We start from the raw sequence: 27,713 nt of genomic DNA, 5'->3' as shown, positions 1-27,713 counted from the left end.
TTTGCTAATGCTTCCTAAAGTGGATCATCATCTTCCAATGTACAAAGTTTGAATTATGTGTAAACTGAAAGTATATGCAAATGGGAAATGGTGTTCTTGTTGCAATAAGTAAGAAACGCAATTACACCGAGATAAAAACAGAAGCTGTATGAAGATAGATTGTGCAAGACTCATAAGGAGAGCACATAAAGTGCCATAACCAGATTTCCCAGAAATTTTGCTCACTGGAAGAGGGGTAAAATAAGCAAACATGTGTCTCTCCTGAGAAAATGACAATTGCAGTTTCTGAGGTACTTTATGTACTTTTCACCACGCAACTAATTTGGTTCAAGTTAGCATTGTGGTTTCACACTTTTGCGTTCCATGTTCAAAACACAATTATTGTTTTTATTTTTTTTTCTCCATTTGCCTACCCATGTCCGTAGGAGATAACTATACAAATGTGTGAATTAATAAATAAATGAGAAAAATTTTAAATTGTTTTCAGTGAAATTCCTGTTGCGTGTCTCGTCAGTAATATTGATAGTGTCGCATATTTGTTTCCAAGCAGTGGGTTTTGGTCGGCCAGCAAGTATACTTATTTATTCCTGTAGCCTGCAAAGGGGGTGTCTCATATTTAATTGATTCTTACCTCCACAGCTGGTTTTTTCCTCTTTAGGGAAACAGTAGGAAAAAAACATCATTCCCGAATTACTTATCAAAGCAGACAGACGGTAATGGACCATACACATGCACATATATTATGTAATAAATGTATGACATTTATTGTGAAACCCAGTTGTAATTTTACAATTAATATAATGCCCTTGTGTCCTTCAACTTGGTAAACATCATTTGTGTAGTAACTTTCAACAGACAAGGGTAGATAAATGAAAAAAGATAGTAAAAACAATAATCAGATTTTGAAGAGGGGCGGAAAAGTGCAAAGCCATCATGCTACCCACTGTGCAAAGGCCTCACCTGAATTTATCATTTGATAAAAGGCATTTAAACTGTGCTGAAAATTTTGGCCGTCATTTTCTCAGAAACAGTCAAATATCTACTGATAAGCCAAGACAAGGTTTTGCTTATTTTCACTCCTCCTCCACTCAGCCATATTCTCCTTGTCAGTATCAAAGGCTGACATAAACTCATAATTGCGTCCGTCTATCAACCACAAACTCACCCCTACATTTAACAAAAACAATCTCAGAGAGCACCTCAGCTTGCTAGCATGCATGCTCCCGAGTCAGAAAGTTGGCACTGGATGAGACTTTAATCATCTGACAATCAATTGGGATCATTACAGTTTTTCTTAATTGGTAAGTGTGATAAGATGTCAAGTGAAACATTACTAAATCATCATCATCATCTTGGACAGTTTCCAGCCACTGGCTGGGTCTGTCGGGAACACAAGCCTCTCCACCGTGTTCTGTCTTTCCACCATTCCCCCTCTTCCACCTTCGTCCAGTTCTCTCCTCTTCTCATCACACATTCCTTCACTCCCTTCACCCATCTATCTCTTGGTCTTCCTCTGGGCCTCTTCCCCTCCAGTTGCAGATCAAACATCCTCTTTGGAATTCTTCCCTCATCCATTCTCTTCATGTGTCCATACCACTGCAGTCTTGATTTTTCTATCCTAAATTACTAAATGCATTACTAAATGCCATCTCCAAAAACTATCTAGAACATACCCCACAGAGTTTGAAAGGCCACTGACACAAGAATTGCATTAGATGTAATGGCTTCAAATATACCTGATCTCTTAGAGGATGTCCACACTGAAACTGGTTTCAATGTACAATAGGCAGCTGCAGCAACACTGATTACCAAAGAACAATTAGAATACACAGTAAGATTTACATGTTCAGAAAACTCTATACAGAGGCAGTTGAGTCATTATTCACAACATTTACGTCTGGTCTTGAGCATGTACAGCAACTGAAGCTCCAGTTCAAAAGAATGAATGGATAGTTCATGATGGGAGATATCTTTCATGGTATATAGTCACTATAAAGCAACTTATAACAACACAGTGACTACTGCATAATATACAAGTAAAATGAAACATATGGCAGGTAAGTGAGGAATGCTGGGTTAGCTCCTATTTAGCCACAATATACCATAAAACCCCCAAACAAAAAAACTATACCCAGTGGCCAGAAAAAAAAAAAAAAAAACAGTCCACACCAGTCTACAAGAAATGTGATCCACCAAACTACCATCCGAATTTCACTTATATCCATCTGTTGTTGAATCTTAGAAGACTTTTGAGTTCAAATAAAGAGGTATCACAAACAGAATGGATTCCGAAAACATGTCTTGCAAAACTTAACATTAACTTTTCCTGCCGACATCCTGAAAGCCACTGAGCAAGGAAGCCGGGTATATACAGTATTTCTTGGCTTCTGAAACAAATCTGACCCAGAAACACACCAACACCTATTAACAAAGTAAGAATCATGATTATGTCTGCTTGTGTCTGTATGTGTGGATGGATATGTGCGTGTGTGCGAGTGTATACCTGTCCTTTTTTCCCCCTAAGGTAAGTCTTTCCCCTCCCGGGACTGGAATGACTCCTTACCCTCTCCCTTAAAACCCACTTCCTTTCGTCTTCCCCTCTCCTTCCCTCTTTCCTGATGAGGCAACAGTTTGTTGCGAAAGCTTGAATTTTGTGTGTATGTTTGTGTTTGTTCGTGTGTCTATCGACCTGCCAGCGCTTTTTTTATATATATATATATATATATATATATATATATATATAAGAAAAGAGGTCCCTAGTAAGGTAGGGTGCAGCATGTTTTCTTGGATGCAGAGGAGTCAACAGAAGTAGAAGCAAAAGGGCTTCAGATGTGCATAGGGAAGTGTATTGGTACCCTTGCCATCTATTTAATGACATAGCAGACAATATCAATAGTAACTTCAGACATCTGAAGATAAGCAGATATAGTAACGTACTACATGAACAAAACTATGTGAATATCCAAAACAGACACTGATGGCATTTTACAGTGGGTGCAAAGATCGACAACTTGTTTTAAACATATGGAAACATAAAAGTGTGCACTTCACAAAACACATGTTCATAGTATCCTAAGACTACAACATCAGTTCAGTTGGAATTAGTTAATTCATACAAATATCAGGGAATGTGAAATGGAATGATCACATAGGCTCAACTGCAGGTAAAGTAGGTGGCTGATTTCAGTTCGCTGACTGGATACTGGGAAAATGTAGTTGGTTTACAATGGAAACTGCTGACAAAACACTTTTACATCCCATCATACAATACTCCTCAAATATTTGGGTCAATAAGGGATATTTAACACATACAAAGGCAAGCAGCACGAATGGTTACAGTTTTTTTTTTTTTGGCCAACAGGATAGCATGAAAAAAATACTGAGAAACCTGAATTGGCTGTTGCTTCAAGATAGGTACCAATTACACTGCAAAAGTCCTTTACAGAGTTCCAAGGACCAATATTATGCGAAGAATCTAGAAATATACTTGAGCCTTGTACATCTCTCTCCTGTAGTGATCACAGGTTAAGATTAAACCAATTACTGTGCATACATAGTCATTTAAGCAGTCATATTTACCACAATCGGTATGTAAATGGATGGTAAGATACCCTAATAAGAAATACAATGCTGGGTACCTTCTGCAGGCACTTCAAAGTGGTTTTCAGAGTATGGATATCTATGTAGATGTAGCATAGCTTTCAGTCTTCTTTTATCTTCCCTGGGTGATAAGCCAATGACAAGTAAAATTATTAATTACGTGAAAGCGCAATATCAATCACAGATTATATTGTAGCAAGTGAGAAGGCTGCTTCTTTAGTGCAAGACATTAACATTTTCAGAGGACATGATATTTTCAGTGACAATTTTTTGGTTATGGCCAAAACAGCACAATTAACAAGGTGGAAGAGACTAGAGGACTCATTGTCTGCAGACGAAGGGGGGGGGGGGGGGGGGCGGAGATTTTTAAAAGATCCTTCAACTTTAGACCTCCATCAACAGAGATTGAAAATTATTTAATAAACACATGTACACAAAATTATATGAACACAGAATGGAAAAACATCAAATACTGTATAAATAAAGCAACAGGTGATGCTGTTGGAAAGCAATCTAAATGGCAAAGGAAAAATTTGCTTAAATTTTGAAGGAAGAATGGTTCGAATGGCTCTGAGCACTATGGGACTTAACATCTCAGGTCATCAGTCCCCTAGAACTTAGAACTACTTAAACCTAACTAACTGCAGCGCCTAGAACCGCACGGCCACCGCGGCCGGCTTGAATGAAGAAACTGAAGAAATAATGAAAAGAAAAACAGAGAGCATACAAGTTGTTTCTGCAATCTCCCAATGACCAAACAAGAGGAAACTACAGACTCATGAGAAATAAAATGAACCCACTAATAAATCTCTACCAGAGGTACAACATGATGTATATGGCAGGCAGGGTTTCATTATTAAGACACTTAAATATATCTGGGAAGATACAGCATGGATAACTGTAATAAATCAGGAACAATGGACAGAACACTTCACAAATCTATGGTATAACCCAATGGCAAGTAGTCATTATGAAAATATAGACTAACTGATTGTGTCAACACAAATTTAATTACCTTGCAACTGATGGAAGAAGATGTAATTAAATACAAAAATGCAAGAAATACAGAGGTCCTCGTGGGTTTAATATGGAACTGATTAAATATATTAGATTATTGCTTAAATTAAGAATTTTACATCTGCCCAATACCTGCTGGCTAAACACAAAAATTCCAGAAAACTGGTTTACAGCAAAAGCGTTGTCGCACAGCAAAACCCCAAATTTTAGAGGTGCCAGAATGTTAAATACTGCCTACGAAATATATTCAGGCATTTTAAACAATAGGTTAAAGATTATTACAGAAGTGCTACTTCTAGAAGAACAAAACATCTTGAACATCTTGATAAGAGGTAGTTTATGTGGTGATAATGAAGGCTACTGTTATGCACTGATGACATGATATTAACAGCAAATTCTGAGGATGACCTACTAAAATCAAACTTAATTGGAAAGGATAATAATTTTAAGATTGCAGTAAATATAATCAAAACATAGCATTCCATAGGAAACATACAGTATGAAACAAAACTGTAAATGAAGAACCGATTTTGGAACAAGTTCAGTAGCTTTATTATCTGGGGAACTAAACATCTTGCTGAAGCGAACGATGCAGATAATAAATCACAGACATATCAAGTATGTACGTAAACAGAACATTTAAAATCCATGAAGACATACAGAAATGAAATTCTAGAAGGTGATTGCCGCTCCTGTTCTACTGTCTGGCAGTGCATCCTGGGCCGTGAAAAGAAAATATTTTAATGATGTTCTGGCAGCTGAAATGAAATATTTACAAGCAGTCAAAGGTTGCACCAAGTTGGACAGGATTTCAAATGAAAACATCAGACAAGGGTTGAACATTTTTGCAGTACATCCAAAATAGAAGAAAGTAATCAAAATTGAAAGGAACATTTGGAATGAACGAAAGAAACTAGGATGGATATGTACATTTGGTGTTCCCATGAAATATTTTTTTATAGACTCTTGTGCGATGCGCATTTGGCTTAAAACAATTTTTCCCATATAAATTCGAGCTTTGTACTGATTCACAAAAAGTTTCAAAATATTATAACCAGAACAACAACCATGTTAATCTCTGCATTCATGAAGTGATAGCACCTCAAGGACTCAATAAAAAACTGTTTGCTGAAAGTAATGAATTTTTGAAAACATTTCTTAAATATTTACACACATCTTTACAAGAAGTATCACTGTTGATGGTTTGCCACTCATTACATAAAATAGCTTTATAGGTTATTTAAATAACTGCATTTCATACATTTTCTTTAGTTTCATTGTTGAAACGTAAATCTATAGCTATATGTTAAGTGCTTCAGAACCTTAAAAATATATATAATTACATTTTCTAAAAATGTAACATTTACATTTCATCCTTCACGTTTCAGAATGGTTCACTTTATACATATTCATAATGTGTTAAATGATCAACCATAATGAGGCTGTAGATAATGAGGTCATTAGAGATGGAACACAAGTTCGGAATGAACAAAGATGTGGAAAGGATTTGTATAATGTGATTTAAGGAAACTACTTAACTCTAAACCAGTATAACTGGAGAGGAATTTGAATCCAACTACTTTCAAACGTGAGTCCAAACCTTAACCACTGTCATCTTTCGTAGGTTTGGCAGAATTGGTTGTTTCATTGCATACAAACACTGTGCAAATCCCAGAGCATCAACACTGAGGGAGAATCACTCTTCTTACAGAAAGATTATGGGGTCTCTATGATGCAACAGTAAGGAGAAGGGTAAAAAATAAAACAGTTTCCTATCAATTTGTGTGGCTGTACAAGTAACTATAACAACAACAAAGAGGCAACAGCAATGGAAAATGGTAACTACTGTATTTTTCTTCCAGTAATAACTGTTATATGATTACTTCTTTTTTTGATGAGGGAGACACGGGGGGAGGGGCAGAGGTAAATGGGGAGGAGGCTGGGGAGAGGAGGGGGCAAACATTAATATCACTGAAACACTTTAACTTAATTCACAATAACTGATACTGACTCCGCGCGCGCACACGCACACACACGCACACACACACACACACACACACACACACACACACACACACACACACACACAGAGAGAGAGAGAGAGAGAGAGAGAGAGAGAGAGAGAGAGAGAGAGAGAGAGAGAGATTCTTCTTGTGAAAGTAATTAATACAATTATTATTAATAAATTCGCTCTTATGGTTTTAGTAGTAGTAGAGTGACCATAACAATGTTTTACAAATAAATTTGTGTGAGGAAAAGAATGCTGCATTAAAAATAAAAATTTCTTGCTCTTAACCCTTACACTGGATATCTATGTGGTGTACGTTGAAAGATCAGTAAGTCTATTATTATTGCAATATAGTCCTTAATCATTATTACATGCTTAAATTGAGAAAAGTTTGGCACATGTTAGCATGCAGAACTGTGGTATCTCAAGTACTGTTGACCATGAAAACAGAGCTATGATTATGAGTGAATTAACAATATGATTGTTAGCATCCACAGAAACCAAGAGTTCTTCCAATATAAGTACTGTGAAATTTGGGTTGCTTTCCATCAGCCAGATGAAAACACTAGTTGAGAGGTGGCTTTTCTGGTCAAGGCAGAAACAAGTAATTAGCTTTGAGTGCTTTTGTAATATTACTTACTCTGGGCTCACAGCACTGCCAGTAAAACCAAAATTTGTAGTTCTGGTATTAACATAATGTTCCTGTCAATGGACAATACAGCTGTCAATACCACACACAATAAGCTAAAATATAAGAAATAAAAGGACACAAGTGCAAAATAGATGCACTCAGGATGGTCGGTTCTATCTTTCACATTTTAAGCTTAAAGGACACAGTGGTAAACAAGTAACAACATGCAAGTTGTGTTCTGAAATTATTTAAGCTTCTTTTAAATTTCAAAACAAAATATACAAACAAAAATGATTTTTTATTTATCATTGGCTTTCTATAATTTTAATATATATCTTTCAAGACAATGATCACATGCTCAAAACGTGAGATACTGTTGGATGCTTATAAAACAGCATAAAACTCATAAAAACAACTTTCTTTACAATAATCACTCATGGCTCTATCTTTTTAATCACTGTGTAATATGTAGCAATACAGTTATACACGAATTAATTATACAATAAAGTTTACAATAAAAAAGATTTGACTTTTATTCTCATCTGAGTTCTAATTCTGACATCTTCACATTACAGTGATGTGTAAGACATTGCAATGTGTGACAGTCAAAAAGGTTTTAGCACTACTCACACTCTGTAACATTTTTTGGTTTTAAAATATTACAAACTCTTGTTGTACAAAATCTGGTTACTTTAATGCAGTTTTTTGGACATGTAACAATGAGAAATCGTTAAGCACTTTATCTGTCGTCTTTTCTTGGTGAATTCTATAGAAAACAACAAAATCTATTTGCAATATTTTTCATGAAAGAAGATTAAGTAAGAACTTTCATTTAATCAAAAAGCATACTCAGTTTGTTGAATGTAAATATCAATAGTCCATTCTTAGTAGTAAGTAACCAAATGGATTTTTCAGTGGAGAACTGAAATGACACCAACAGTATTAAAGGGAAAATTTACAACTGTTGATAAACATAACCATAAGATAACAATAAAACTTTAATGGAAGCATAGATGACTGTACATTTTTGATTTGTTATGCTTTTGAATAAAATAAACATTTACATCTAACACAAATGTTTAAATAACTGTACAAGCTTTTACTTTTAATGACTATCCATACAGCTGCCTTCCCAATTGAGTGATTCAAAATAATGAGAAGACAAACAGTCTTAACCAGGAAATATCCAAAAAATGATGTTCCCCTGGTCTCAAAAAATATTAGACTTCAGCAGCTAAAATACTGAAAATTGTGTAAATGATTTTATCATAAATCCTATCTATTCCTTTTTATTAAAAAGGAACTGCATCACATGTTCGTATAAAACAATATGTTCTATGAAGAGCTCATGAATTACAAAGCTTAATACTTTACATTGTTCCGGAGATTCTCAGAGGATGAGTTTTTTGAATTTGACTGACAAACATGTTCAATAGAAATAACTCATAATTACTTCGAGTCACAGTTGTCTCACAACACGTAATTACAACACTTCACATGCATAATATGTTGACGAATGTGGAAGCACTGTATGATAAAACATCACAACCACACTATGATACGGCACACAAGCAATAAATCATTTCCACCAATATCTACCTAAAATATTTCTTTTGAATGGAAATCTACAATCATGATGAGAGAATTATATTACGATATTTAATATCTTACTGTTTATTTGATCTTTTTCTAGATAGTGTCGCACAGGTAATAAAACATAAGTGACATTATCACAGATTACACCACATTACAAGTTTTTTAAATTATGTAACATTCCTCATTCTCAATTCAACATACAGTGCCAAATAAATCAAAGGCAGTATACTATATCACATTAACTCATGGATCAAGAAGTGTATTCATGTAACTTGATTCTTTGTAACAATTACCGAAACTGTCTTCTTTGGTAATGAAATTTTACTACTGCATTATGGTTTGCAATTTTAAAACACTGCATCTTTACATCAGCAGAATTTTACTTGAATATATGGCATATTCTCAACATACTTTCTGAAAAGCAACCAACACAAAGACAAATAATTACTAGCTTTAGTCTATAGTCACACTTTTGCGTCTAGGTCAGTAGACAAAATAAAACTGCGACTGTAGACAAAAGAAAATAATTCATTCTGAATATATGCTGGTTGGAAGAAAATAAAAATAAAATTGCAAGTCTTATGTTTCATAATTATTGTGTGAAACATAGAGCTGTGTAATTAGTAAAACTGACAGCCACGGGAGCTACTCAATAACACACTGGAAAATTATGTTTCTAAAACACTATTAAATTAGTCACATAATGCGAAGTCCAGGATTGGGGGGGGAAAAAAAAAAAAAAAAAAAATTACGAAAAAGACAGACTGTTGTTCATCTTGTAGCTGAAACGTCGAGTCGCAGACAGGCAAAATGAAAAGACTGCTATACACTTATGCCTTTGACCAAAATGCCTCCTCCTAAACTTGAAAACACATACGCATTCGCTCAAGTGCACCCCCCCCCCCCCTCTCTCTCTCTCTCTCTCTCACACACACACACACACACACACACACACACACACACACACAAAAAAAATCACTGTCTCTAGTTCTGTCTCAGTGGCCAGAGACAATGGTGATAGGGGTGTGTGAGTTTTGTCTGTGTCAATGTTTTCTGATTTAGAAGGACTTTTTTGACTGAAAGCTCAGTGTTTAGAACTCTTTTTGTTGTGCCTGCCGATGACTCAATGTCTCCCGTATATAGTGAGTAGCATCTATTCTTTCCATAATAATACAGTTAAATTACTGATATTCTGTGTCTCTAATGCAGATAGAAAAAGTTATGTCGAATACTGAAGGTCATTTAAATCAAAACAACAGGAAAGAGATATTGCTTTACGAGAAAAGCAAAAGATTTACATTTATCTTGATTTGGAAAGAGCCAAAGACAATGGAACAAGGCAAGACAAAAAACAAATAAAGGAGTTAGAAGAGGAACAGTTAAACACTCCACATAATTTTGTTACTGTTTCCTTGAATGTGTAAAGTTAATCTATAATTCTTTCCAAATGCAAAGAAATCTCCAAGATGTTTTATCAAATTTTCTTCAATTCTGGCAATAGGGCATTTCTTTTTACAGCTACGAAGTGAAATTATCTTTTCTATGCAATGAGTGACATACTCGCTATTTCAATATTAATTAGCTCCTGATATTCAAGAGTGTAGCAAACAAAGTAGTCAGGTGGATGTTGCAGTAAAACTACATAAATTATATTTAAATAGAGGGTAAAATTGCTGAAACATTAGGAACTAGTAGTAAAGATAAGACACAAAACAGTCTCAAATCATATAGTACTGTACAGAACAAAGATAAGAAGAATTCAAATGCTGCTCACATCTGAAATTAATGAAGACTGCAGCTAAAGGTTCAAGCAATTTTATGCTGTAAGCTAACAAGAATTAGCTCACTTACTGCTGCACTGTTGTAAGGTATTTAAAATTCTTGTGTTCTGTAACTTATTAAGCAGTGTTTAATGATTTAATAATGGAATCAGAAGCAGTAAATGGTGCAAACAAATCCTAACAACTTCAGTGTAATTAGATGGTTCTGCAAAAACTGTCAGTCATGTAAACATATAAAGAACTAAAATGTGTTCCCTACTAAAATCAAGAATAATGTACACTATAACACAGTTATTCTTATCTTTTAAGCACATCCTTCTTCACTGCATGTAATTTATGCTTCAGGCTTTCCTTTCTGTTTGCTAGGTAACCTGAAATAATAAACTTGTGGCATTCCCTTGCGGAAAGGTATAAATCCTCCACAGGACAACCTGAATAATTTTTCACAATTCACTGCAGTTTGTATCAAACAGAAAATGTGTACTTGCCATCTCTTATTAAAAATGCTCTCAGCTCTTTTCATCACATTTTAATTGTGTTTCCCTTTGTTAACAAACTTATACATGGGATCTTCTCAATAATGAAACCAAACAGCCTAATATTCTAATGACACACACTGAAAAATAATCAAAAGTGCATATGATTTTCATTATTTTCTCTATCTGTTACATGCAATGTCACAGAAATGTGAAGACATTTGAAGATAAATTCTGAACTTTGCCTAACTGTTCCAATCTCTCTCTAACCAAATTTTAAAAATTGTAAAGATGACAATTCTTACCAAGAGACCCTAGAACAAAGAATTTCGCAGATATATTTACCTAGGGCGGTAGTCTTACTTATACACTAAAAATATGGAACTGTCAAACTGACAATTCCCACAACTTTACAAAACATCACAGATGTTATTGAAGCAACAACCCAATCTAATCCCAAATGTGTTGACCAGACAAAATACTTTTGTTTACACCAAAATAAACAATGTTGTGAATAATTATACAGTTTTTACCCAAGTTCCACCTAACAATATTGTGTTGACCTCTTACTAGCAGTTTCAAAGCAGTTACACAACAAAACTGTCTCTGAATGCTCAAATATAGGGAACCATCTAAATAAACTTGTAATGCTAATTAACAATTCTCATTTCTGCACGATGTTACACTAAGAAAATAACAGGAAGCCTTAATTACAATAACCTGGTCTGAAAATAATAGCGTATTCCATCTTTGAAATATTCTAGTACTGGCCTTAAGAATGCCCTGTTCTTGTGCAATATTTTCAATGCCCTATAATTGAATTAATAAGTGCATGGAATTGCTTTACAATTTGCTCTAGTTTTCTATATTACTTTGCCATACTATGGTGAAAATATTATGTCAGTACTGTACAAGACTTTACGATAAACCCTTGACAATATTAACTTTCTGCACAAAGCAATGTATTCTGTAAATGGTAAATTTCTACTACGGATAAAATATTCAGGTATTTGAACTTCTTCAATGAAGACGACAGAAAAATTACTTGGAAAACAAACTACCTGCCAGCCACACTACAACTATTAGAAAACTCCAGTCTCTTGCTTACATAGACCAGCCAGTTGCAATTGGGTGGAGAGAAGAAGGTGAATATTGTGAGAATACCACCACAAAATTAAAATGCACTTCTGGAAGTGAAAAAGAATTATCCTCTATTGACAACTTGTGAATTCTGAACAAGCACACCAAACACAGATCAATTCAACACACAGAGTTACTTTTTCATAATGAATTGTACATGAAGTACAACAATGTATTTCCATATTTTGGTGATTCATGTTCCCTGAATTGTCCCTTAACTATTACACTGAATTTAGTGAGAAAAAGTATGCCATTTTTCATTATAAGAATTCAAATATACGAGAGAGCCAGAAAATTACAGAAGACTTGTTGTCCATTGTCAGAAAATCTTTTTCAAAGCTTAATTACATAAACTGGAAACATTATTTTGAAAATGTAATTTATGAAATGTATGCAATAAATGAAAGTATATATTTTTACAGAAAAAGTCTATCCAGCAAACTGTTTTGTTAGTGCCACACTATCTTCCCAGTTTTTGTGAAATTTGAGATATAACTCCACCTGGACAAATGAGACAGGTGCAATGTTGTCACGAATAACTAGCATCAGTAAGAAAAAGAGGGCATGCATTTTAAGTAGCTACATTAAAAAAACTGTACACAAACTGCACAGCTCTTCTGCAAATAAAAGTGACAATCAAATGAACAGAATGATAAGGGAATTATATGAAATAATCAAAAACTATATTTGAGCAAACACATGGCTGTTAGGAAATGAACCTTATGCTTATGATCACATCTTTTAGAAGGTCAACCACAATATTTTTTGGCAGGTATTGCAACTGTGGCAAAGATACAGCCACTACTCATAGCTGATTACAAATGATGACACCCCACCCCACCCCCACTAAAAAAAAAAGTCTCCCAAATATGAAGCTCAAGGATATGATCATGCTGTAGGGATAGAAACACATACGTTTTGATATATGCATAAAACAATAGACACAAAAAATTTGAATTTACTTATTCTCTCAGAAAATTAATACAATGACTGGATTTTTGAGCTTTCTGTAAAATTGTTGATCCCAAGACAACCAACAACAGCTAAAAATTGTAGTAAGCACCAAAATCTATTTAAAAATTATGTACTTTATTTACTTATGTACATCTTTACATGGCAGATGAGGACAGCATACGTCTTGCTGAGTGAATTTATGCCACAAAGTGGCTATGTGAATGACTACATATGAAAAACATTCAAATATTAGCATGTGTCAATCACTGTATGTTATTTCAAGGATTACATTTCATTTCAGAAGACAGAAAAAATTATGATAAGCTATGTGTCATGGAAAATGATACAATAAATAAAACTTATGAGCTCTGCAAATATACTACCTTTGCACAAGATATCATCACACATTGGTAATACAAAGTGATAAAATGTTGGTAACTAACTTAGTGACATTTGAATATTTTTACATCAACTTCAGCATGCCAACTGGCAATAAAAGGGCTTTTAGAAATTTGGCATTATTGTTACAACATCCTGTTGACTTTTACGAGCAACAATTTTCTGTCACTGGTATACCAGTTTAAGGTTTTCATCATAGTGTTACTGGGTGTTCAATGATATTTCTTTTTGATTATGCTTCATATAACTATTTCAATCCACCTTCAAGTACTCTGCAGGTATGCATCAAACCCTACAGCTTTCTCACATTACAGGAAGATACTTTAATGCAAAGCTTTAAAAACAGTCAACGTTGAACAAATAAAGTGGAGAATTAAATAAGTTTCAATACAACATGAGCCTAAATCTACATCAATATTATGTTGTCCAATAAGAAACCATCTTTGGGAAACATTAAGGGGCAAATTAACATTAATTTTTTTTCTAAAAAAGATGATTACAATCTCCAGTTACATATTTTTCCTTGCCACCTCTCTCTGCTGAACGACTGAAGCTTCTTTCCCCAATACAATGCATCTGCATTATGTTAACTTCTTTGTTACTTTCAAATATGACATACAACCACGTAAATTTCGATTCACATGCAATTCAGGATTCCATTTGTACAACTGAACAATACAAATTAATACTAATTTCACAAAAAAGAGGAGACTTAATCATAGTACCATAACTGGAAGTAATGGTATACCAGAATCTCTCATAAGCTGTTTACATGCATATGTTGCACATATTCTTTTAAGCACAATAAAAGATTTCCTCTGGTTTACCTTAGATGTAAAGGAAAGGGAGGGAAGAAAAAGGTAAACAGTAAGTCTATATAATAATACAAGACACAAATTCTGTTTATTTTTGACTTAGAATACTGCACACCAGATATGGTGGTTCAGTATCTTCCACAATTTTTGGCTGATTCTAAAGTCCCATAATGTGTCAATACACTTAATCAGCATGTGACAGAGAAATTCTTTCTGAACAGTACCGTTTAATTCACAGAATTAAAAAATTATAGAAGCCGCTATACTTCTTCAGTTTTGCAAGCACTTGTGAGTCTATTACTGGAACAAATGGAATGTTACACTGCTTTTATAATAATTGACACAATGAAACTTAGGACAACCACACTGTCGGTATCGTACAAATACATCTGTATAATTATCTATCAAACAAATGCGCTGTAAACTGAATGCGCAATTGGAATAAGAGAACATTACAAGCTATGCAGTCTGTATAATCAAAATGCTCAGTAGCTTTCAATAGCCAAGGCTACAGCCCAGTAATTAAATAAACACAAGTAATAAAATAGTCTCATAACCAATTTCCAAAGAGTAAAACTGGCAGAGCACGGGGAAACCGTCAATGCTTCTTATTATAAGAAATACGAGGCTGTCAGTCAAATTCTTAACTACATCCAACACCTGAGCTTGCATTTCTCTGAATTCATACCACTGCCATTTTTTGCTCATTAAATTATTTACCTGTGCTAGCTGTTAACAGCCAATTGGCACAGGGCAAAGGTGGGTACTTAAATGGGTGGCAGATAGGAGCTTAGGTGGATTTATGAATGATCAAGGGAAATGATCAAGCATATGCTAAAGACTTCCAGGTGGGAATGATGTTGAACTATTGCTGTGTGCAAGGCTCAACATGCTACCTGAAAGACTTTCTTCATCAGGATAGGCTTCCTTTGGAGCCTCTGCTATTGCCAGAGCACTGTAAATTAAAAATAAATAAATTAATTAATAGTATCACAAGCTGTTGTATTACAAATGGAGGAGAATTAAAGGCTTTCAGAACCAATGAACATATTGGACAGTTATTATACTAATGTTCACCTGAATCCAAGTCGAGCAGACTCCTCATCAAACTGTTCCAGTTCCCTCTCATGTCGTTCATGCAACAGCCTAATCCTTTCATCTCGTTCTTGCTCAAACTGTCTAGTTTCCACGTCCATCTAAAAAGAAGACACACAGTTATTACCCCATTCCCTACTAAACTTATTTCTGACCAGTTTACACGATGTATTGTACAGATATGTCTGTCTTGTTTCCAATGTTTCAAACACGACCTGTCATAGCAATGCATCATGGGAAAGCAATGAAAAATTAATTTCATTGTTGATGTTACAAACCTTTTGCTCAAGTAAAGCTCGTCGTACAGACACACGATCTTCCAGTTCCTTTCGTTCTCTATTTCGTTGCGCCTCTGCTTGCATTTTATTCTTTGACTGGTAGGCCATTAGGATTTCCAGCTCATAGTGTAGACGCTCTTTCAAATGGTGGCATTCCACCTCCTGAGACTCATCAAGCCGAATCTGCAGCAAACCAATTACATCATTGGGTAAGTATATTGCCAAAACACTGATATGTTGGGAAAATATCCAACATTATGAATTGTATAATAAAACTGCACAAACTGCTACCTTTAATTAAAATTTGATTAACTCGTGCATGTGTACCAATACGTGCACGCACACTAAAATAAGAGTCCTCGCCATTAAGACACAAAATATATACTACATTGTGTTTAAACAACTAACTGTTAAGTATGCCCACACAAACGGCAGATGAGGAGCAACAGACAAATTTCAACAAAGTCAATTTCCACAGTTGAAACTTTTAGCTAAGTTAAAAAAATATAAGAAAAAAAATGTTGCAAGTACTTTACTTCTGGAGAAGAAAATATTTGCTACTGCCAATACTCACGGAAGGAATAACAAAAATATTATGAACCATACAAAATTATATGTTTCAGAGCCATATTAAATCTCAATGGCCTGTATTCATCATCACAGATAAGCAATATTATGAAAATGATAGATTGCTACTCACCACATGGAAGTGTTATGCCAAGATATACCTAGGCTTTTCTGGACGGGCTGGATTTAAGCCGTCAATAAAGAGTATAGTCAAGTTTTAAAGCTGACAAGGAACCCTCGATAGTAAAATTGCAAAAGGCTGACGATGTTTATGGTATTCGACACCCTCACATATTTACTACCATGCAGCTTAATATTGGTTACTAATAGCAACAGGTCGTGTTTTGTTTTGTTTTAGGTACAAAAACAACTAGGTTCATATGCACCCATGTCAGAACTGTAGAACGCGAAGACAAAGAGTGGCGTTAAAAACGATTACATGTTAATCCCAATCAACGGAAGAGAAAACAGGGACATGAAGAAAGGTCTATAAAGTATGCCACAGAGAAACAGAGGTCCTTAATTAAAGATTAAATGCCCTTCACCATATTGCTACAACGGATAAAAAGTAAAACATGGTTGACAGCCCGCGCGTCGTTTGCTAAAATGGCCGGTAACTCACATGGCAAGCACAACTGAGAACATAAGTGGGTAAAAAAAGGCATGCCATCAGGAAATGGCAGAACATCAAAGGTTGAGGGCAATGAGCACAAAGTAGTCGGGGAGCATCATGCATAAAAAGACAGTGCCCAATATGCAACCTAGCTAAAATAATCCCCTCATGGTGAGAGGGCCGATAGCAGGTTGTCAAAGCCACGGGGAGAGGCTTAATAACCTAAACTTGTTCCCAAGAAGGGAGGACCAGTAATGATGCCAAAGTGACACCACCTGCTGGCAGACAGCAATACAGAGATCACTGGAGGGAATGTAAGAACTAGCGGGCTGAGGTACGAGAACTGCAGCCTCAGCAGCAGCATCAGAGACCTCATTTCCTGTCAGACCGATGTGGCGAGGAACCCACATAAACATCACAGGGGCTCCCTCAAGACTGATCACGTGGTAGCTTTCCTTGACCTACTGCACTAAGGGATGGACAGTGTACAGCACACAGAGGTTTTGAAGGGCACTGAGAGAGTGAGCAGATGATGCAACTGAAAATCCTGTCACTGGATCTACTGTGTGGCCTGATACAGGATGAAGAGCTCTGCTGTAAATACTCAGTAGTGTTCCGGAAGCCGATATCGAAAAATATAGCTGCCACTGACGAAGTTACACCTAACACTACAGTCAGTCCGAGAACTATCAGCGTACACAAATGTACAATTGCAGAGTTCTGTGCTGTAGCGCCACAAGTTACAGCCACGTGCGGGCCGGATTGCAGTGAGTTACGCATACCAGCAGTTGCAAAGGCAAATAGAGGCCACAGGGGTGTAGAACTGCCGGATTAGGCACACCCAGCAGTTTGCATGGCGCAAGTCACAGGCAGAAGGGGGCCACTGGCCAACCTAGCATGTTACGCGTATGTGACATAAAGCGGCATTTTAGTGAAACAGAGGCGCACAGCCGCATTTAAATAGGTGTACGTTTCTAACTAGATTCATTCAAGTGTGGCAGCTCTCCTGGACAGTGGGGTGTGTCACACTGCCGGGCTACACGCAGCAGCAGATGGGGCGCCAGTGTCCCAGTCCACGGTGGGTTGTTGGTTCGACCCTCTGAGGCCGACGTGGGGTCCACAGCCAGCCAGCGGCAGGCCACTCTTCAGCTCGCTACCGTGGGCAGTCGTCTCGGCTCCCGACACACGCCGGAGACATCCTGAGGCGAGGGCCGCATATTTGAACGCCGGATGGCAGATGCTTGCAGTTGCTGCGATTTCAGCTACCCCGGTGAGGAAGGAAGCAGCGGGCCACTTGGCGGCTCCCAGCAGAGCAGTGCTGAGTCAATGGGAAAGAAGACCGCTGAGCCCGCTGCAGGTGCAGCCCTGATGACGCAGTCCTACAAGGCCAACACAGAAGCGCATTGCGCTGGGGTGATGGCCTCAGCATTGTAGGACCCTGTGACGTGGACCGAGGTGAACGGGGCACTGTAGTGGAAACTAATAAATCATTTGGAAAGTTCTCGACAAGTTTTAATATGGCAACTCCTGGCACCCATCCACTACATTCGCTGTCTTCCCACTACATTTGGTCATCCTGATATTTTCGGTGGCAGAAGTTGCCACTACAGTGTGAAAGTCGTGAAACTGAAGATGACAGAGTGGCGCAAGAGTAGTGTCCTTAAGATGCAAATGAAGGCTAAGGTGAACACAGGACACTGCACAGAGCCAAGGTGCTGAAGGGTTCACATCCCTCAGAAAAGTGGCAGGTAGTGTGAAGTTAAGCTGCCGGAACAAGAGCCACAAGTGAACTCCAGGAGGTAACAGAGAAGATGGACATGCCCCACACTGGAGATCAAAGGAGTCATCGAAGGAGGAGGCATTGCATGGGTGGTCATACGTGACAGGCAAACAACATGCATATTTGCTGACTAAAAAGTCACAGTGATAGGACAGCGGTAGTTCATCGGCTTCTGCGAAAGTTTGATGGCATGTTGCACAGCTGGAGAAGGAGATAGGGATGCTATCACGATGCTGTTCAATTTCACAACTGCGGTGCTAAATTTGAGGTCGCATCTCTGCATGGCCACATCCTTCATGGAGTGAGGTGTAGCTGAACAGTACTGTAGTTGCCAGATGGAAGAACATAGGTTTCCAACTAGTCAACAACTTGTGAGTGACCAGCTAAGGCATTTTTTTATTCACCCTGCCTCCTGGACAGCCCGCTCATCGAGATACATGGGACAGTCGCCATTGCAGTTGATACAGTGGGGAAAAGTAGGCAGACAATTACCCTCATGAGCACCCTTACCACAGGTTACACATTTGGCAGGGTGTCGACAGGATTCTCGAGTGTGGTTGTACTCTGATAACTTCAAAGCCTGCTTTGATGTTTGACTGAAGAATCACTCTACCAAAAGTAAGGAAAAACGTACCCGTGGGCACAAAGGATGCATCTAACTGTTCATCACCCACATCTAATTTTTCATCACCCGATAAACTGCAATGACACCCTGATCAGAGAAGTATGTTTGGATTTGTGCCTCAGTGAGGGCATTGAGCAGCCATTCAGCATCTGATGGACCTCGACACAATCAGGATAGCCATACAGGAATGAAGCTGCAAGCAGTTGTTGCGCTTGAGAATCAGAAGTAGTCTCCAAAAGCAAAGTGCCTTTTCATAAGCGAGGGCAGAATTTCGCAAGGCCAGCAATTAGATCAACACTTTTCTGAATAACAAACGGATTTACCATTGCGAAGGGTTGACTGTCTTCAGTACGAGAAACAATGAAGCACTGTGGTGCAGCTGGAAGGGTCTTTGAATCATTTGCCTCATTTCGTTTATGTTTGGTAGACAATGATGGCAAAAAAGACCTCCCGAGCACCTGACAGAAGGGCCAACTGGCAATTTAGGAAGGTAGCTGCTGAGGCAATCACCCCTCCCTGGGAATGGCCTTTATCAGGGTGTGTGTGCGAAACTTACATGTCAACCAAGGGGCTGAGAATTACGCGTTACCCAGTCAACTGTTACGCATCAGACGCATGGGCTGGTCTTCAGGAGTGAACAGGGAGTAAGAAGAAAATGAGGAACCTCAAACACTGGAGCAAAGGAAGGAGGAAGGATAGGAGAAGGGGAATGAAAAAAAAAAAAGAAAGAAGGAATGAAAGACAGTGGAGAGACTGTTGTGATATCAGGGACTGAATATGCAGAACACACTTCCAACAACATCCCAGACATTTTCCCCAACGTAGGGAAAAAAGAATAGCTAGGGGTTAGAATTCAGCATGGAAGGCAAAAGATGCTGCAAAGGCTGGGGTCCCATGGTAGCCAAGCATGAACCCACCAAAGCGTGGCGAGCCCCATGCGGTGGCAATGGGGGTGGGACTGGGGAGGGGGGTTCCTGACAGTGAGCACAGCATGAGGCTACAGAGCATAGTTGAACTGCTTAGTCGGTAGGTAACTCAGAACAGTGCTGCAGTGCTGGTGGTGTTGATACAAAGTGGAACAATAAATAGAGCAAACACTGAATTATATCTACAACAGTAGTTGCCACAGTTTACATTTCACCAGAAAGAATCCAAGGAATTTCGCGGAGGGAGAAAGAAGTGGGATATGGAATATTTGCATATCTGTAACATGAGTTAGTGGAATGTGTTGTGTCATATACATTCGATTGTGTGGATAATGCACAAGAGGAATGCAATGACGACGATATGTGCTAAATAAGTGAAAGTAATACTGAAATAGATGTCGAGCTATGTAGTTCATCATCCTTGTTGGGCAGAGAGGCACAAATCCCATCTCCAGTGAAACATAGTAGAGGACATTCATTGTCCGAGGTATTAAAAACAATCAAACAAGGGAAAATCCAGGATGGAATGTATCTGCAGCTCGTGGTCTAATGGCTAGTGTTGCTGCCTCTAGATGATGGGGTCCCATGTTCGATTCCTGGCCAGGTTGGGGGTTTTCTCTGGGCGGGGACTGGGCATTTGTGTTGTCGTTGTTGTTGTTGTCATCATCACCACCACCGCCTTCATTCATAACAGTGGGTAGATTGGACTGTGAAGAGGGGGAAAAAACTGGACTGTGTAAAAACTGGGACTTTGTATAGGCATTGATGACTGTGCAGTTGAGGGGCGCCTGCCCACACACACACACACACACACACACAACTTCAGTCTCAGGCAGAAGAGTGGTTTCAGTTGCCTGATCTTGCAGTTATTTTGTGTGTGTGTGTGTGTGTGTGTGTGTGGACAAAGGCCTTAATGGCCGAAAGCTTTATTTGTGACGGTCTTTTTGTTGTGCCTATCTGCGACTCAGCATCTCCACTATATGGTGAGTAGCAACTTTCCTTTTCATAATATTGGTACAAAACATACTTACATACATGAAAAATCATCCACAGCATAATAAAAAACAATTATGAACAGAATTCGAATAACTCCACAGCAATGTGACCTGTAGTGCATAAGAACAACTCTGGGTATTCAAGGGATGACAAGACGCACTTGCTATAAAAGGTGGTGTCTGCATGTTTCAAGGATCCTCAATACAGTTTATGAGATATGCATGACAGTGACTTACTACTTTATGCACATCAAATTGCACATAACATAAATTACATTGACTTTAAGGGAAGCAGTGGACATATGCGTAACTTCAAACAGTATTAATGAAATGCAAGACATAATTTCAAAGTGTCAACTTAATGATGAATGGCAAACTGTGGAATTGACCCGAAAAATTTTAGATGATATAAACAAACTTAGCCCATCGTTTGGTAAGGGATTTGTTTTCAACTTCGACCAATTGGGATAGAAGGGGAAACGCATGTAAAAGAAACCCTGGAAATTAGAGGTACCAAGAGAGTTGTATCAAAATCAACTAACATCAATGCCTTAATGCATTCATATACAATAATACTGATTGTTAATCTGGATGGAAAATTGTCTGGAAAGTTATTTATTGTGCTGCGAGAAGTTGTCAGAGGTGCTCGGCCCTCTATGATTTACCGTATTTAGTCAAATCTAAGCTGCACTTTTTTCCCAGTTTTTGTAATCCAAAAAACTGCCTGCGGCTTAGAATCAAGTGCAAAGTAAGCGGAAGGTCTGAAAAATGTTGGTAGGTGCCACCACAACTAACTTCTGCCATCGAATATATGTAGCGCTACACAGGAATGCTTTGCAAGCACACAGATAAATACTGGCGCCAAAACCTCAGCGTCAGTAAATAAATTAAAAGAAAAGGTAGAAGAATGTAAACATTATGCCATGTATTCTTTCGTGTTTGCTGCTATCTCAATTAAATCATGTCTGCCTAATAAACTATGAAACTAGAGTGAGACAACACAAAATGCAGAAAAATATACATATCATGTCATGTTTATATTCGTATTATTCTTATGCTGAATGGTGATACAGTCAGAAATGAAGCACGGTAACTGACTAGATTTTTAAATCTAAGATGACTAATTTGTGTCCAGAATGTAATGTACTAAAGAGGCGTCTGCAAAGATTTACAAACTGGGAAAAATTTTCACTAATCTCTCATTCAGAACATCATCCATCATATTCATTCTATTATTTGGTTCTTGTTGATCATTATCAAAGAAAGCAGCAGTGTAAGTAACAACAAATAGTCTCTTGCCATTGTTTCGCTTATGAGAGCGGCGACAGACCACTCATTGTCAGAATGCGTCAAACAACGCACGACGCATTAAAATAATGCAGTTTCAGCTTAGAGTGACGTAAACACCTATAACAAAGAGAATGGCACTTATCAGGTCAAAGCAAAATAAGCAATCGATTTAAACCAAACGAAGCATGTGAAAAAGGCAGGGTCCCCTTACAAATAAGGACGGAGCGCCTGACACATAGCAATGGCTACTTGGTAAAGCTTAATTGTTAAGCTTTTGTTCAATTTGGAGGTGCGGTCTAAAACTTTTCTCTCCCCTTGAATTTCGAGTCTCATTTATCAGGTGCGACTTAGATTCGAGTAAATACGGTATTCTCGTGTGCACGATTTTGCAAGGGCAGTAAGGAATATTTATGTCACAGCAAGCAAAAGTGGGAAAATGGGCATAAGAGAACTAGAAGTATGCCATGAGCACTGCTTTTGCCCAACAGATGATCAAAACAACTTGCCATGACTTGATTCCTGGTCTGTGTATAAAAATCACACTCTTTTTAAAGGAAACTATCCCTCCTGAAAAGTGAATGACATTGCAACCCATACCACCTGAAACCACTGGTCAAATTCAGCCTCTGGATGCTTGTTTTTTCTGTGCCTATAAAACATATTATTGCAGTATCTGCAGCTGCGCCTTAAAGGACAATCAGTTTCATGGTAATGTCCATGATAGACTGTTTCCATGTCGGCACATTCCAACAGCTCTCATCACTCAGTTACACCAATATGATTCTATATGCATTCTTTAAGAGTGGATACCTAGTTGAACACCTTGTATCGTTTTTAACTCCCAAGGAGTACACCTGTGATCTTGGTGGTCCAAGCCTTTGTAATCACTGCGGCACGCATTTTTCATTTGGTGTTTATGGTGCAAGTTAATGAGTTGTTTCGAACATTTCTTGAATGCTGACGATGTCAATTTTGTGAAGTGTAATACATATAATACATATATCCCATAGAAGGTTAATCTTTGCACCAAAGGGACACTCATTTTCTGTAACCCTCCAGATGTACATGATGAGTCATTAGCATAAAATATTTTTCCTGTCACAGTTGTTGACACAACATTTTTGCAATAGCCTTACTAAAAGATTGAAGATGCGATCTCCCACTTAAAGGGTTCCTTGTAAGATACATCCAGGCTAATCATTAGACAGTGGTAAGGCATGCTACCTCTTCATCATTGTTCGTTAGTCTCTGGTGTGATGATGTTCCTGCCGGTCAGACATGAGAAATATTATCAGATTTGGAGGGACGTTAGTAAACCTAAAGGGCTGTTTCACTCTGAAACTGAAAATGTAGATTTTTTAACTTAGAATTCAAACCAGTACGTCCATGAAACACAAGATGCAACCCTGATTTCCCATAAATGGTTGGAAATCCTTTGTTGGGTTTCCAGACCAATTTGGCCAAGGGTTTTGAAGTCGACTGGACAACAGCATGCGAAACAGTGAACAACATTATGGATCATAGTTTTGGAAGCTCACAACTGGATTTGATTCCTGTCTAAAGTGCAGGAAATTAACACAGGTAAGCTAGAATGGCAAAAAATATTTTAAATGCCAACTGTTATACAGACTCCAAATTGCAACCAAATAGATACTAGAAAACCAGCATTACATAGTGATGAACACACAAATCGTGGAAGTTATGCCTTCTGTTAATGTGCAGGCCATTGTAGATGCTGGTGAGAAATTTACTAGTTAAAGTGCAGAATGGCCTGACAGCATGCACATGCTACAATATGGAGATGTAGCCCAATTAGAAATATAATTTCAGGCTACAATGGGGATGTTTACTTGCTGACTTGGCAATTCATGGTATGGAATATCTCTTTGGTTAATCACTCCACTTAAGCCAGCAGGAAATACTGATCAGTGTTAATTCAATTTACTGGACACCAGAGGAAGAGCAATAATGGAGAGGAGCCCTTGGTTAACTGAAGCAATGATTGCTGAATATTGACAAATGTATAAAATGTTTTACTGTGTGTCCCCAACCTAATATTAGCATGGGCTGTACTGCACAAAATCTCTACGCACCCGAAAGACCACTTTCAGTGGAGGACAGGAAACATGCTGCTACTGAAGAAGAAGAAGAAGAAGAAGAAGGTGAGATTCCTGATGAAGACAAGCCTGCCAACAGACAGCTGGAGAGCAGTGGAAGCAAGGTTTGTGGTGAACAGAAGCGGCTGCAAGTGCTCAGATTTACTTAGCTGTAATAAGCAACATGTAAGTAATGTAATTATAAGTAATAGTTGTTTAATTACAAGAGAGCAACAACAATGAACAACTTGCATTTTTATTTCTTTCTTTCAGATAATAAAGAAATGAACATGCTAATACAAAACATTTAAGAATACAATATTTGAGTAGATTTGTCCTCTGCAGCTTTTTGTATCTTTCTCTTTTCATTCTCTATTTGAAGATTCTGTAATTGCAGTTGTTTCACAATACAAGTCTCTGACATTGTGATAAAGGTAAGTTTTTTGTTTCTTCAGTTTCATACGCTGTAAGGGCTTTCATATGTGGAATATGTGTTGAGGTTGTCGATTTTGATGTCACAGGAGCAACAACTGAACACATACCTGTGTATGACATTACCCTCTGATTTTCATTTCTATCATGTCTTAACACCAATAGAAATAGCTCCTGGAACATTTCTAAAAACAGGATTACCTTTCTGGGAGAGCAACCAGTAAGTCCTGTTCCCTATCTGTAAGTTTAACCAGTTTATTTCCTGTTTCTTCCAGATCCGTTGTCTCTTTTATTTGACTCTTCATATTAATGAAGAACTTATTAAGCAGTGCAACACTGTAATGTGAGCCAGCTTAGTGGTAGTATTCTTGTGCAATAGTATTCCATGCATTCTTCTTTTCTGACACTATTCTCAGTATTCTATATTTTTATAACACAATCGTCCTCACATACACAGTGCTTTGTCAGCTGTAGTCTTGTCGTCATCTTCACTTTCACTGGAAGACATGTCGATAATTGGCTCTTAAACCAGCATGACCTGCACCTCATGATCCTCTCTACATGCAACTAATGTTTGGTAGGAGTAAAATGGACCGAGAGGATAGGGGTTGAGGTAGGGTTGGAGTGCAGAAACAGAATAGCTGTGATTTGTTGCGAACAGGCGAACGCTGACTCACAGCGAAAAACAAGACGTGTCTTTGCCCTTGGGTTGTATTTGTCCTGTAGAATCTAGTTGCATTTTATGACTGAACAGGACACATCTACCTAGACTTATCTTCTATGAGGGTTGGAACTTAAATAGTGGCAACTATTTATTCACAACTGATACAAAACAGTTACATGTTTGCATCTGTTACTGTCCTTCAAAGTAGTCACCAGTGTTGTGTAGAACCACTTGCCAGCGATGTGGAAGGTGTAGTATGACATTAACACAGCCTGTTCTGTTGATGGTGTGAATGGAGCGGTCTACTGCCTGTCGAATCTCTGGAACAATACTGAAGCAAATGCCACAAAGTGGTTCCATCATCTTTGGAATCAAATCAAAGTCACAAGGACTTAAATCCGGGGAGTATGGTGGATGGTACAGTACTTCCCAGTCCCATAGACAGAACAGAGCAGCCACAGCTTGCGCTGTATGCACCCGCGCATTGTTGTGCAAAATGATGGGTGGGTTGCGCAGAAAGTGTCGCCACTTCTTTTGCAAAGCTGGCCGCAGGTGATGCTCCATAAATGAACAGTAGTACTGTGCACTGACGGTCTGCATTAGGATAACACCATCACAGTCATACATGAGAACCACCATAACTTTAGACCACTCCATTCGCACCTTCAACAGAACGGACTCTGCTAACGGTATACTATGCCTTCCACATCGCTGGCAACAGGTTCTACACAATGCTGGTGACTACTCTGAAAGACAGTAACAGGTGCAAACATATAACTCTTTTGTATCAGTTGTGAATAAATAGTCGCCACTAAGTTCCAACCCTCGCATTATTCATTTCACAAACAGTCTGCACTAAATCTTGGCTCTATAGACTACTAGTAGATGCTATTTTTATTCACATCGCTCATTACTTCATTCCTCCGGGGGTACCTTGCGGAAGGCTACAAAGGAGAGGTAGGTCATTCAGATTCAAAGATGAGAGGGATCCACCCGTTGTGAAGAATAGGAGAAACAAAACTGAAGGGGAAGTTATCAGAGAGAGGAAGAGGTCAAAGACCTTACACTGGCAAGCATTGTGCCAGCTTCATACGAGAGATCATGAGGACAGAACAAGAAGTTAAGATGGATCAAAACACACAGAAATGAATAGTGTGATTATGAACTATAAGAAAAATGTGCCTTTGTGTGTGTGTGTGTGTGTGTGGGGGGGGGGGGGGGGGGCAAAGGAGGGAGAAGAACAAAGTTGAAAAAGTAAGGGCAAAACACAAAATAATGAGACATGAAGATAAATTTAAAAAAAAATGTATAAAGAGAAGAATGTGTGCTAACAGATGTCAAATCTAGGAGGATGCCACAATGCAAGGATGTCTTGGAGGACAAGTTCCCATCTCCAGACTTCAAGAGAGAGGATCAAAATAACCCAAGTGATGTAGCACGTACTCAGACCCCTTGGGTCATACTGAAGTGCATATTCAGTATCCCCAAGGTGGACAATTGTTCTATGCCCATTCAGCCGATTTTGCAGCGTCACGTGCGGTATGGTCATTATTCAGGGATATGGCAGGAACTGTCATCCGAAGCAAAATAGGTCTAGTAAACATGAGCTCTAAAATACTCACCTTAAGAGCTAAACGCTCTTTTTCAGTACAAGAGATGTTTTACATAGTGAAGATGAAAAAGTGATCACAGTTCTTAAGGTACGCATTTTACAGCCCATGTTTACTGGGCTTTCTTCCTTCGAATGATCATTCCTGTCATATCCCTGAGTACTGACCATTCGTCTTTGAATACACTGCATAAAAAGCTGTGCTCAACAAGATTATTTGTTTCACAAGTTATTTTGTCTTTGATATTGTAAGATTTACCAGTTGTGGGGCCAGAGTAAGTGGGTGCATGGGGCAGGTTTTACAGCTGGAATGATTGCATGGTAAG

The 27,713-nt window shown here is 38.0% G+C and overlaps 1 protein-coding gene across 1 annotated transcript in view; it reads right to left on the bottom strand.

Moving 5' to 3' along the window:
- Positions 1-13,316: 13,316 nt before the first annotated feature.
- Positions 13,317-27,713, bottom strand: part of LOC124711225 (serine/threonine-protein kinase Tao) — a gene marked incomplete at its 5' end in the record, with an annotated part of 153,862 nt that continues 139,465 nt past the window's right edge. Inside the window, 3 exon segments of the mRNA XM_047241184.1 lie at positions 13,317-15,372; positions 15,495-15,613; positions 15,791-15,973. Coding sequence (XP_047097140.1) covers positions 15,252-15,372; positions 15,495-15,613; positions 15,791-15,973 — 423 coding nt within the window.

Source organism: Schistocerca piceifrons, chromosome 8 (assembly GCF_021461385.2).
Source record: "Schistocerca piceifrons isolate TAMUIC-IGC-003096 chromosome 8, iqSchPice1.1, whole genome shotgun sequence".
Taxonomy (NCBI): domain Eukaryota; kingdom Metazoa; phylum Arthropoda; class Insecta; order Orthoptera; family Acrididae; genus Schistocerca; species Schistocerca piceifrons.
Note: the sequence above shows the minus strand (reverse complement) of the source record. Positions and strands in the feature narration are given on the sequence as shown.